This window comes from Neomonachus schauinslandi, chromosome 1 (genome assembly GCF_002201575.2).
Source record: "Neomonachus schauinslandi chromosome 1, ASM220157v2, whole genome shotgun sequence".
Lineage (NCBI taxonomy): Eukaryota > Metazoa > Chordata > Mammalia > Carnivora > Phocidae > Neomonachus > Neomonachus schauinslandi.
The window spans coordinates 209,195,667-209,208,575 of record NC_058403.1 but is presented as its reverse complement, the minus strand read 5'-3'; the positions used below and the strand labels follow the sequence as shown (position 1 = coordinate 209,208,575).

At 58.9% G+C, this 12,909-nt stretch overlaps 1 protein-coding gene across 1 annotated transcript; it reads left to right on the top strand.

The window, feature by feature from the left end:
• The first annotated feature begins 640 nt into the window (after positions 1–640).
• On the top strand, positions 641–12,809 carry KANK3 (KN motif and ankyrin repeat domains 3). The gene is made up of 13 exons (XM_021705340.2): positions 641–671; positions 2,937–3,076; positions 3,172–3,303; positions 3,600–3,661; positions 4,483–5,784; positions 5,862–5,961; positions 6,164–6,430; positions 6,537–6,621; positions 7,127–7,343; positions 11,059–11,201; positions 11,320–11,520; positions 11,604–11,702; positions 12,495–12,809. The coding sequence occupies exons 4-13, from the start codon at positions 3,628–3,630 to the stop codon at positions 12,570–12,572; spliced, it is 2,526 nt and encodes an 841-aa protein (XP_021561015.1). The 5' UTR covers positions 641–671; positions 2,937–3,076; positions 3,172–3,303; positions 3,600–3,627; the 3' UTR covers positions 12,573–12,809.
• Positions 12,810–12,909: the final 100 nt, after the last annotated feature.

Here is a 12,909-nt window from a genome sequence, read left to right as displayed (position 1 = left end):
TTTTTGTTTCAGATAATGAAAGTAGCTATCAAGTTAATAAAACAGAGCAAGGGAAAAGACAGAAACTGGAGAGGGACCACATTAAGCCTTTAGGGGTGGGAACACACAGGTCGAGCCCTCCAGAATAGAAGGTGCCCATGTGAACATGTGCAGGGAAGAACATTTCAGGAAGATGGAACAGCTTGTGCAAAGATCCTGTGGTAGGAAAGAGCCAGGGTCCTGGCACCTCACCCAGACACTGGGACTTGAGTGAGCATCAGTCCTTCTAGCTTCCAGACGAAGGATCTGCCAAATACACAAATCCCATCAGGTTAGTCTCTTGCTGTCTTCCCATGGCTCCCTAGCGCCCAGTGGATCAAATCCAAGCTCCTTAGTCCTGCGCTGGGCGGCACTTGGCCGTCCCCCCCACGCCCCCGCCCCCGCCCCCTACCTACCCACCCTTCTCTGCCAGTAGGCGCACGGGGACAGTCACTTCAGGCCCCGCCCCCAGCCCCGCCCCACACTCGGGCCGGGCCAGCACCGCCCACCCCCGTCACCATTGGACAGCTCGGAAAGCAGCGGGTGCTGGTTGGCTGGCGTGGCCATCAGTTAGGGTCGAGGCCTTGATAACCCGTCCCCGAGCTTCGAGGGGGCGGGCTCGGGTGCGGGCGCGGCGGGGGCTGCGGCTTCAGGTAATGCGCCAGTTTTCGGGGCCACCGATGGGGGTTCTGGGAGGTATTAGGGGACGTACCGGGAAGGGGTACTGCGCCTCCTGCGGGCTCAGTGCCCTGCGATGGGGCGGGCTTCGTGTCCTCTGGCTGGGACCCCTCCCACACTGGGAGCCCCAGGTGGGCAGCGAGCAGAGCTGGGGACTCTGGATTCGTGAGATCGCCCTTCACCCGCCCTTAGGAGCCAAGTGGGCGGCTTGTTCGCCCCCTAGCGCCCCAACCGACTCCGGGACTTTCCCAGCGTCGCTCCTGGAGAGCTTGGGGACCTGGTTCCAGCCCCTCATTCTGGACCTGGGTGTGGGGGGTGATACGGAAACGGTGTTGGGGGGAGGGACGGACGGCCCCCGGGCCAGCAGACAATGGGTAGCGGATGGAACCGCCCGGCGGCGTTTCCTGCAGGAAACTGCTCTGTCTCTACGAGGCCCTCCCGGGGGTGGGTGGGTGGGTGTGTGTGTGTGTGTGTTGGGGGTGGGAGGTACATGAGTATCTCCCCCTTCCACCAGCATCAGCCTTCACCCCCACGTCAGGGGTCTGAGAATCCCGCCCCAACTGTAGGGGGTGCTACCATTCGGGGCCTCAAGCCGGGAAGAAACCCCTATCCCCAGGACTGGGATCCGCACTACCCGCCGAGTCCCCCACCCTTCGGGTTTCCTGATCACAACTCGGAGTCCCGAAATAGACCCTGGGGCGGGAGTGGGGGCGTATGGCGTCGGCTCTGATGGCCTAATGAGGGGGTCTCAGGCAGAGGATCCGATCTAGCTGACACCTCCCGTAGGGAGCAGAGAAGAGGGGAGGGCAGCCGCGCCCCCATTCTGGTGAGGCTGCAGACCCTGGAGCCGCCGCGGTGTGGGCCTGCTTCTTCCCCCATTAGGGAAACACGCAGGGGTAGGCAGGGATGCAGGCAGGGAGGGATGAACCCCCTCCGGCTTTCTGCCCCTGCCCTGGAGGGGAGGGCTGCTTCTAGAAGGCCATCAAGTGGGTGGCCAATGCAGAAACACTGGCAAAACCGCCTGAGTTAAAATCCTGCCGCTGCCTATGTGTGACCTCGGAAGGACCACTTAATCTCTCTGTGTCTCAGTTTCTCCATCTGCAGTGGGGTAAAGGATAATGATAAGAAAACTTCCCTCAGAGGGTTTAGCTAGGATCTTTTCTCTTTTTAAGTCAATAGCCATAAATTGCTTATAGTAGAGGGTGACCCATAGTAAATGGCAAAAGTATTGTTGTTGTTGTTGTTATTACTTAGCCCAGCGCCTAGCCCAGCTGCTCTAGCTGATTAGGGTCTTAGGGATGGCCCACCGCTGTTTTTTGTTTTTTTTTTTTTAAGTTCCCAGGGCCTCAAATTCGGGTGTGACCAGGTCACCAGAGGAGGGGGCTGAGCCCACTGAGTCACACTGCTGGCTGTGGGACCCAGACCCCTACGTGTCCCTGCTCACTCTATCCCAGGGCCCAGACCCCTAAGTCAGCCCAGGTTTTTTTCCAGGACACAACTCTTCCCTGGCATTTCCTGAAAACAAGTTGTGTGGCTGCCCTGCTGGCCTGCCCCTCTCAGCCGGTGTGAGGGGGCAGGAAACAGCTGCTTCAGGACTGGAAGGGGCCCTGTCTGCCTCGGGGTGAGGGAGGTTTTAGGGGCATAGGTCGGGAGTGGCAGAGTCCTCCAAGCAGTGGAGCAGGGGGTATTCAATGGCTGGTGAGTGTTAGCCACAGAGGTGGTCATCAGGAGTGCGGGAGGCTGGAGGGGGGTGATGACAAAGGTTGCCAGGTGGTTGGCACATTGAGCACGGGGTCAGGAAGAGGACAGATGGGTCTGGCAGGCACCTGATGGTGAGGCTGGGTGGGCAAGGGGTCCCTGGAAGATGGGCAGAGCCCAATCTGAGGGCATTTCCCACAGACAGCTGACCTATTTGCTCTGTGCCTTGGTTTCGCCATCTGGAAGATGTGAATGATAATATCTTCCTTGCAGGATTGTATGGGGGTTGCATTTAATCAGGTGGAGCACACAGTAGGCACTCGAGACAAGCTGCTTTCTCCTCCTCGAAGGTTTTTCATGTGGGTTCTTCAAAGCCCCATCTTTCCTACCGTGCTTTCTGATTGTCCTTGTTAATTATCACATGAGATGTGGCCCAGTCTCCCTCAGTTTCTTAGAGCCTCCGTCATGTTTCCCGAAGAGTCCTCCCAGCCCCACGTATAGCCACAGCTCTGACAACCTGGGTACTTATGGTTCCATTACAGACTCTTACAAGTCAGGAGCAGAACACCGTGGCACTCCACTAGAGACATCCTAGGGAGATCGGTATCCATTGAGTTGCATCCTTGGTGCATCTGGCCCACAACCTCTCCATCATTCCCATAAGGCTCTCACAAGTGACTTGGTAAAAACTCAGATGCACAATTATATTTTGTTTGCATTTCTCTAAGGAGAAAAGAATTCAAATGATCCTATGTTTGTTCTTTTTTTAATATGCAGAATCTGACCAGATGATTTTCTGATGAGCCCATGAAGGGCTTCCAACTCTCACCTTCTTCTTCTGAAGGTTCACACCTCATCCCTTTGAGCATCAATTTCTAATTTTGCCCTGGGACTGACACAACTTGGCAGGTCTGGAATGATCCTTCCCTGCCCCCACACCCAGTTACTCATGTTCTCTGATCACTCTCCTCCCTTATCCTCTTGATGCCCTTCCTGCCCCCTCCTCCCCAGCAGGCTGAGGCCTGGACGTGGAGATGCCCACATTCATTCATTCCAAAGTTTCAAGGCCTCTTGAGGGAGCAGGGAGGACAGGACATATGTGTGTGGGAGGGTGGGTGGGAGTCTGTTTACTTACTTAGAGTCCAGGCTGACTCTAAAGGGATGGGGCCAGCTCCATCCTCAACACCTCTGGGGACATTTTCCAGGGTGTGTCTTGCAGCTACTTCAGAAAACATGGCCAAGTTTGCCCTGAATCAGAACCTGCCCGGTGAGTGTGCAAAGTGGGATACATGTGTGTGCATGGATTGATACTTGGTGCCCATGTGGTTCCCACCTGTGGTTCCCACCTGTGCATGTGGCTAGAGAGCCCTTTCTAAAGGTCCATTGGAAATGTCACAGCCCTGCTTCAACCCTGCTTATGGTGCCCTATCACACGTGTAATATAATCCCAATGCCTCATTGCGGACCAGGGAGGCCCCCCACGATCTGGTCCCAACCCGCCTCTTCTACTCCTCTCCCTTCTTTCACTCTGTTTCGGGCACCCTCACCTCCACCTCACTGTTAACTCCTGCCCACCCTGCTCACTATATCCCAGGGCCTTTGCTCTGTTTTCCTTCAGGAACCTTCTGTCCCCAACTGCTTCCTCCTCGTCATTTCAGTGCTCGGCTTTTAAGTCCCTTCCACAGGAAACCTGCCCTGACAACTAGAGCCAAAATCACACACCTTCTCCAGTTATTTTGTATTTCATCTGTTATTATTATTAGCCCTAAGCATCATTTGGAATGATCATGTTTATTTGTCTCCTATAAGAGGACAGGGGTTTGTCTGTCTTGTTCACTGATGTGTCCCCAGCGCCTAGAAAAGTGCTTGGCACATAGTAGGTGGGTGGGATTGCTTGACTGTTTGGTGCAGATAGGCATTTGGTCCTCGGGCATGCATGTGCGCAACGGCATGTGTACAGGGTTTGCTGCAGGTGGAGCCCTGCAGGACTGTCTTGGGGCGGTGGGGGACGAGCTCTATCTGTCCAGTTTCTCCCGGGTCGTCCCCCTCTCCCAGCCTGACGCCCATAACACCCCATCATGCCTGCAGACCTGGGCGGCCCTCGCCTGGGCCCCGGCCCCACCGCGGGCGCCCGCAGCCCGAGCTCGCCCTACTCAGTGGAGACGCCGTATGGCTTCCACCTGGACCTGGACTTCCTCAAGTACGTGGAGGAGCTGGAGCGCGGTCCCGCCCCCCGCCGCGCCCCGGGCCCCCCGCCTCCGCGCCGCCCCCGTGTACCCCGGGCGGGCCTCGCTGGCGCGCGAAGCCCAGGCGCCTGGACCTCCAGCGAATCCCTGGCCAGTGACGATGGGGGAGCATCGGGCGCACTCTCCCCGGGCGCGCCCTCGGGGCTCCTGCTGCCGCCGCTGTCGCCGTGCGTACCCGTCCGTAACCCGCGCGTCGAGCACACGCTCCTGGAAACCAGCCGGCGGCTGGAGCTGGCGCAGGCGCACGAGCGCGCGCCCAGCCCCGCCCGCGCCATCCCGCGCAGCCCGCGGGGATCTGGCCGCAGCAGCCCCGCCCCCAGCCCCGCCTCCAACCCCGCCCCCGCCTCTCCCGGTCCCGCGCAATTGCAGCTGGTGCGCGAGCAGATGGCCGCGGCTCTGCGGCGCCTGCGCGAGCTCGAGGACCAGGCGCGCGCGCTGCCCGAACTGCAGGAGCAGGTGCGCGCGCTGCGTGCGGAGAAGGCGCGGCTGTTGGCTGGACGCTGGCAGCCGGAGCCCGACGGGGAGGCTGAGGCGCGCCCCGACAAGCTAACCCAGCTGCGGCGCCTCACCGAGCGCCTCGCCACCTCCGAGCGCGGCGTTCGCTCCAGGGCCAGTCCCTGGGCCGATGGCCCCGACGGGCCGGCTTCTAGGCGCAGTGAGGGCGCACTCGAGGTCCCCGACGCAACCGGGACCCCCGACGGGGCGCCGCAGACGCGGGAGGCTGGCGTCCAGGCGGTGCCCGAGACCCAAGACGCTAGGGCCCAGGCGGTGCCGGACACCCGGGAGGCCAGCGTAGACGCGGCCCCCGAGACCCTCGAGTCGGACGCGTGGGTGACCGAGGCGCTGCTGGGGTTGCCCGAGGCCGCCGAGCGCGAGCTGGAGCTGCTCCGCGCCAGCCTGGAGCAGCAGCGCGGGGTGAGCGAGCTCCTGCGCTGCCGGCTGCGCCAGCTGGAGGAGGCCCGCGAGGCTGCCGAGGAGGAGGCAGCTGCGGCGGCCCAGCCCCAGCCGCGCGAGGCTGCCACCCAGACCCCGTGGGGTTGTGCCGCAAAGGCCACACAGACCGAAACCCTCGCCGAGGCCCCTAGCCTGAGTCAGGAGAACCCGTCGGGACCCACGGATGGGGACAGAGCCGTGGCGCCTGCGGGTGAGTCTCAACCCCTGCCTAAGCCCTGGCTTGATGGCTTCTGGATTCGAACTCAGTACCCTCATCTGACCCGCCAGGCATCCTCAAATCCATCATGAAGAGGAGAGATGGTACACCTGGAGCCCAGCCCAGTCCAGGACCCAAGAGCCTGCAGTTTGTTGGGGTCCTCAACGGAGAGTGAGCACTTTACCCCTCCCCATGGCAGCATCTGCAGGGACATAGACTGGGGTTTGAATCCTGGCTCTGCCCCTGACTCGCAGTGTGGTCTTGGAAAGCCTATTTCTTCTTCTGTAAAGTGGGGACAGACACTCCCACCTCGCAGGACGCAAGAATGAGCCCACAGGGGAGGCTCAGCGGCCGCCTCCCACCCTGCCCCCAGGTACGAGAGCTCATCCAGCGAGGACGACAGCGACAGTGACAGCGACAGCGGCAGCGAGGACGGTGCTCCTGAGCCTCCAAGGAGCAGCTCGTCCGGGTATGGCAGCGGCAGGGATGTCGGGGACGACAGTGGCAAGGATGCCCTGGACCCCGAGCCTGAACCGGAGCCCGAGCCCGAACCCGAACCCGAACCCGAGCCCGAGCCCGAGCCCCAGCCGGAGCCCCAGCCGGAGCCAGAGGCAGAACCTCAGCCTCGTGCGCAGGGGAGGTGAGCGGCGTTACGGTCACGGAGTGGGGACGGGGGCTTTCTTTCCTGTCCTGCGCGCACCCCCCCCCCCCAGAGCCTCCTGAGCCTCTCCCGGCCACCTTGATAGGTGCGAGCTGAGCCCGCGTTTGAAGGAGGCGTGCGCAGCGCTGCAGCGGCAGCTGAGCCGGCCCCGCGGAATCGCCCGCGATGGCGTGAGTGCCAGCGAGAGCCCTTCACACATGGAGTCGCGGGCCCCATCGGGGACCTCCCCTGACGCCCTCTAGGGGAAGCCCATCGGATTTCGTAGAGTTGGGGGGGGCGGTCCCAAGTTCCACCCCTTGGCGCTTAGACCTCCACTGATCTCAGGCTCTCCAAAGGGATCTCCGCCCAGGGAGAGCGCTGAAGTTTTCCCTGTTTCCCCCAAAAGGGTGCGCCCCAAGCCCCAGGCCCACCCCCATACTCCGCAAAGGCAAGCGCTCACCGCCTTCCTCCACTCTGGGTTCTCCCACAGGCTCTTTCCCAGAGGGGAGGACCCCCGCTGGCTTGAGCCTGAGACCCGCACTGGCTGTACTCCCTCCTGCAAAAGGGTGCGGCCCACGGACCCCCTCAGACAAGCAGCGACCATCCTCCCCCGCCTCGATTCCTAGCCCCGCCCCCACGCCCTCCCTGCCACCACAATCCGGACCATCTCTGACGTCTTTCCTCCGGTCCCGGCAGGGCGCGGCGCGCCTAGTGGCCCAGGAGTGGTTTCGAGTGTCCAGCCAGCGGCGCTCTCAGGCGGAGCCCGTGGCTGGGGTCCTGGGAGCGGTGGCGCGCCTGGGACCTGAGCTCCTGGCGCACGTGGTGAACCTGGCAGATGGCAACGGGAACACAGCCCTGCACTACACCGTGTCCCACGGGAACCTGACCATCTCGAGCTTGCTGCTGGATACCGGTCAGCACCTTCCTCCAGGGTCAGAGGATCCTGGTGTCCTGGGGAGATTGTCAAGGGCCTTTAGACCTCTCCACTTTGAGCTCTACCCTGACACCTGCCTCTCACTTTGCAGGGTGCCAGAATACCCGGTTTTAAAGTTAGGTAGACCTAAATTTAGAGGACTTACTTAGTGTCACCAGCCTTAGCTTCCTCATCTGGGAAATGGGATGCACCACCACCCTCCCTGGGCAGCTGTAATAACAGGTGTAGAATAGCGCCAGGCACGCAGGAGGAGGCCAGTCGGTGGTCACCATGCATTCTGTCCCTGAATCTCCAGTCCTGATGCTCACCTCAGTCCTAGGCCCCAATACCCAGCCACCTGCCTCTCCCACTGGTCAGGGTTCTTACCACCCTCCCAGGCTGGGCCACTGTGCCCTGTCCTCCACCCCCACATCCTGCAGTGACTCCATTTTACACGTTTCTATCCCCTGCCACTTGCTTGCTCATTTCCTGCCCCAACTTTCCCCCTCTGGAGCTGAGATACCACACCCAGGTGTCCCTGAGTCCACAGACATGTATTAAAAACCTACTAGATACTAGTATGGTGCTGGGGTGGGGGTGGGCCACTCACATACAGCTACTTTCCCCATGGGACTCACAGCAGAGGGGACAGGGCAGTAGACAAACTGCCCACCAAGAGCCCTCCTGGGTGTCATCCTTCAGGTCCAGTATCTGCTGGGGCCTGCCCTTGGAGGCTTCTCACTCTCACTGCAGGTCAAGGCAGGTCCCACTGTTCCCTCCCTGACCCCACTGCCCCCAAACACACAGGTCTGTCCCATCCCTGAAGATCTTGGTGACCTGCTGGACCAGGAGCTCAAGCTTGGGAGGAGGGGACAATGCATGATTCAAGGCATCTGCCTTAAAGGGGACTGGGGACTGGGGCAGGCAGGCATGGCGGTCAGTCACAAGAAGCCCAAGCCTTCATGGACACCTTTTATTCCTTGCATTCAACCCCCCACCCCACCCCCCGGGCTCCAACTCCCCAGACCTTGCCCTGGGCATTCTAGTTCTCACATCGATCATTCCCTCTGCCCCTGTCTGCTTGCTGCCATGTCCCTCCCCTCCCCCAGGGCCCTGAGACCTTAATGTACTCCCCAAATAGGGGCTGTTTCCTTTCACCTCCCTGGCACACAGGGGCTGGACGCGACTGTGTATCCTTGCCCCTCATCTCCACCTCCAGAACTTTTCTCCTTCCTCCCTCAGCCCTACCTTGGAGCCTCTTATTGATCAGACCCCTATTCCCTCCACCGCCTCTTTTGGCTTCTCCCTCCAAAGTGAGATCACTCTTCCCTCCCGGGGCCAGCTCTCCTTCTTTGCACAGGAACCCTCACCAGTTTCAGTATCCTCATGGAGCATCACTCTTACCTCCAAGCTTCTCAGTTCCTTGACCCCCCTCCTCCCATCACCTTGGCCTCTGCCCTACATCAGCCTTACACTTTTTTTTTTTTAAGATTTTATTTATTTGACAGAAAGAGACACAGCGAGAGAGGGAACACAAGCAGGGGGAGCGGGTAAGGGAGAAGCAGGCTTCCCGCTGAGCAGGGAGCCCCATGCGGGGCTTGGTCAAGACCTGAGCGGAAGGCAGACGCCCAACGACTGAGCCACCCAGGTGCCCCCAGCCTTACATTTGTAAAGTCACCCCAAGATCTTGATGTCACTGTAACCATGCCCCCTCCACAGTCTCGTCTCTTCTCTCACCTCTCAACATTTCGGCTCTCCAGTTGCCTGGCCCTAACAACGCTTGGCCCTCACAGGACCATTGTCTGTTGCTCCCCCTGCCTCCATTTTACTGCCCGCCCCCCAGTCCCCTTGCTTCCTTGTTCACCCTCTGTCATTAACTACTCGTTTATGTCCCCTTTCAAACTCCTCCCCACGGCCCTCCTCTACCTCACCCTACTTGCGTGGCAGGCCCCAGCACGGAACACAGTGATGGTTGAATGAATGAGCAAGCTCGCATGAGGGTATGGCTGTGAGCCTGTGCCTTGTGGGGAGAGGGGGAGTGGAGATGGACAATTATCAAGTAAAAACATGAAACAATTACAAATCGGGATCAGGGCCACAACAAAACATAACTAGGTGAGGAAATCAAGTGAGGTGATCCTTTGGCTTAGGAAGGCCTCGGGGGAGGGGAAAGGAGAGGGTAGGGGCAGGTGGGGGGTGTCCTGCTAGCCTGCAGAGACCCGACTCTGGTTACTCCTGTGTGCCCCTCCCCACCCAGCACACTCCACCAGTGTCACAGAAGCTTGTGGAAGCAGTGAGCACCTAGAGGGCAGGCCACACAACTAGGAAACCCGCCCTCTTCCTTTAGATACTCCTTAACCCTTTTTCTCCCCAGTCCATTGTCTGAGTCCCTCTCTATAGGGCATCCACTCCATGACCCTGATCCAAGCGCCCCTCCCCAAGCTTTTGTAGCCTCGTGGAACTTTCCAAACAGTGGGGGACAACAGCATCAGTCACTTTGGTAACTGGGCCCAGAGTAGGTGCTGTGAGGGACAGGCAACAGCCAGTAACCACAGTGCTCCTTTCCTTGAGCTGCTGTAACAAAGCAGCACAACGTGGGTGGCTTAAGAAAATGGAAATTCATTTTCTTGTAGCTCAGGAGGCCAAAATCCAGGTTGGCAGGCCTGGTTCCTTCTTAGGAGTTCAGAGCAAAGCAATCTGCTCCATGCCTTTCTCCTAGCTTCTGGTGGTTGCCTGCAATCTTTAGCATCCTGTAGCTGATGGCAGCTTCTCTTCTCTGCCTGTCTGTGTCTCTTCTAAGGACACCAGCCACACTGGATAGGGCCTACCATAATGACCTCACCTTAACTTGATTACATTTGCAAAGACCCTATTTCCAATTAAGGTCACATTCATAGGTACAGGGTAGGTAGGACTTTGTATCTTTTCCGGGGGGGGGGGGGGGGGGAAACAACTCTATTTGTAACACAGGCTTGGAGGAGAAAGGGTTCCAGAGGAAGGGACAAAAGTTAGGGAACAGCCTCAGAACCCATGGTGGACAATGGCCTGTATTTCAGGAGAAATGGGGAGATGTGGGAGGGTTTTAAATAGGTGGCTGGGCCAAATTTCTCTTGATCTGCTGCATGGAAACGAGTGGATTTGGACACCAGAGTGGACCAGTTGACATAGCTTTTTTTGTTTGTTTTTGGGGAGGGGGCGGGGACAGAGGCAGAGGGAGAATCTTAAGCAAGTTCCACTCCCAGCGCAGAGCCTAACATGGGGCTTGATCTCACGACCTGAGCCAAAAATCAAAGAGTTGGACGCTTAACTGACTGAGCCACCCAGGTGCCCCAAGTTGACCTAGTTCTCTGGGGGGTGGGGGGCCAATAATTGTGGCTTCGTGGGTGATAGCCACAAAAATAGGAACATCGGTTTATTGAGGTTGTACTATGTGGCAGGTTTTTTTCTGTGTACTGGGGGATACAACAGAAAACCAAACCAAGTCTCTGAACCAGCTTGCAATAAGCACACTTGAGCAGAACCCTGAAGGGGAGGGAGCCACGTGGCTCTTGGCTGGGAGCACCTTGGAGGCAGAGGAAACAGAGAATTCATAATCCAGTTATCACCCCCATTACATTGATGGCAAACCTGAGTTGTGGGGGGAGAAGTAAACCAGGCTGGGCTGAGGGTGTCAGCTTCTTGGTTGACTGACTACCCCCCACCCCCACTCTCCCAGGGGTCTGTGAGGTTGACCATCAGAATCGGGCTGGCTACTCAGCCCTCATGCTGGCTGCACTCACCTCTGTGGGGCGAGAAGAGGACATAGCCGTGGTTCAGAGACTCTTCCATATGGGCAACGTTAATGCCAAGGCCAGCCAGGTGCGTGGACATTTCTTCCCTGGGTCCCAGTCTGCTAGAGTCCCTTCTACTTTGGGTTTGTCTCTGACCTCCCTTTCTCCAGAGCCCTCCCCAGCCCTGTCCCCTTCTTCCTCCCCAGACAGGACAGACGGCCCTCATGCTGGCTGTCAGCCACGGGCGCCAGGACATGGTGGCGGCCCTGCTGGCATGTGGGGCAGATGTAAATGCCCAGGATGTGGATGGGGCCACAGCGCTGATGTGTGCCAGCGAGTATGGGCGCCTGGACACGGTCCGGCTGCTGCTGGCCCAACCAGGCTGCGACCCGGCCCTCCTGGACAATGTGAGCCGCCATGGGGTTGACGTGGGGATGGCAGGGTACCCATGCCTTGGTCCAGGGACCTGACTGTCCCCATTGTCCCTCAGGAGGGCACCAGTGCCCTGGCCATTGCCTTGGAGGCTGAGCAGGACGAGGTGGCCGCTCTGCTGCATGCCCACCTGAGCTCGGGCCAGCCTGACCCCCCTGTGAGTGCAGCCCCTAGCCTGGGGAAACCAAGCCTCCCAGCTGCACGTTGGGTTCAAAGAGGATACCAAGTGTGCCCCAGGAAGGAGGCCTCCCTTTCTGCTCCCCTGGGGAATCAGCCAGGATTGAGAACCCGGGTTTGAAACTCTTGCACGTGGCTGGGATCTGATGTTCACCCTGCAAAATACCCGTGAGACACACCTCCACGTTACATGAGCCTGAGGTCTCCAGAGCGGAAGTGCCCTAAGATCAGACTAGAGCTGTTAGACCTAGCTCAGACCTTCCCTGTCAGTGGACTCCCGCTACTGCCTCCAAGAGGCTTCCACCAAAGAATAAGGGACCCTCCAGAGTTAGGGAGGGGAAGTGGGGTGCAGGCTCCCTGCAAGCCAGAGTTTGCCAGAAGCAGGGAGGAAGGAGGGAGGGCCAAGCCAGAAGTAGAATACTCGGTTTACCTCCAAGAGAGAAAGGCTTATTCTCTTCTATAAAACAAGTGCCAGGCTGTTCTCAGTATTACTTAAACTCATCCAATCAGCCTGCCATCCTGCACTCTCCTGTAGAGATGTGGGGAAGGAGAGCTGGAGGTGCCTCTTCCAGGTCAGATGGAGGCAGAGGCGGATTCAAAACCAGGCAGCCTGGCTCCACTGTAAAAGGTGGAGTTCCTCCTTAAGTGTGATCACAGGGTAGAGGGACAAAACCTCCACCAGGTCAAATATCCCTGAGTGAAGGGACTGAAAGAAACCCTAGCATCCTGCCCACGGGTGACGGACAGGACCCTCCCCCACCTCTCTCCCCAGCCAGCCCTTCAGCCCCCCATGGCTGTGCCTGGTGAAGGAGAATGCAGTGACCACAGAGAAGACCCCCAGCCTCAATGAGCAGCCTGGCTCCCTGGACCTGGATTGGGAGAGTCTGTTCCGTCCTCCACCCCAGCCTCGGGGGCACAGCAGGGGCCAGGGTTTGCTATCCAGATGCTAGCCCTGGGCCAAGAGAAAGGCCTGGATGGCTCAGTGTTCAGGAGAGGCTCACCTTGGACCAGCAGGGTGAGGAAGGGGCTGAAAAGTGACAAGGCCCCTGAGTCCACCCAATTCCACAATAAAACATTACTAACTCAACTTGTGTCTTGTTTTGGGGACACATACACATAGCTCCCCCTCCCCCCAAGTCACTGGAGGACAAAGGGTGGGAGGGGCTCCCTCTGGAAGATTTTATAAG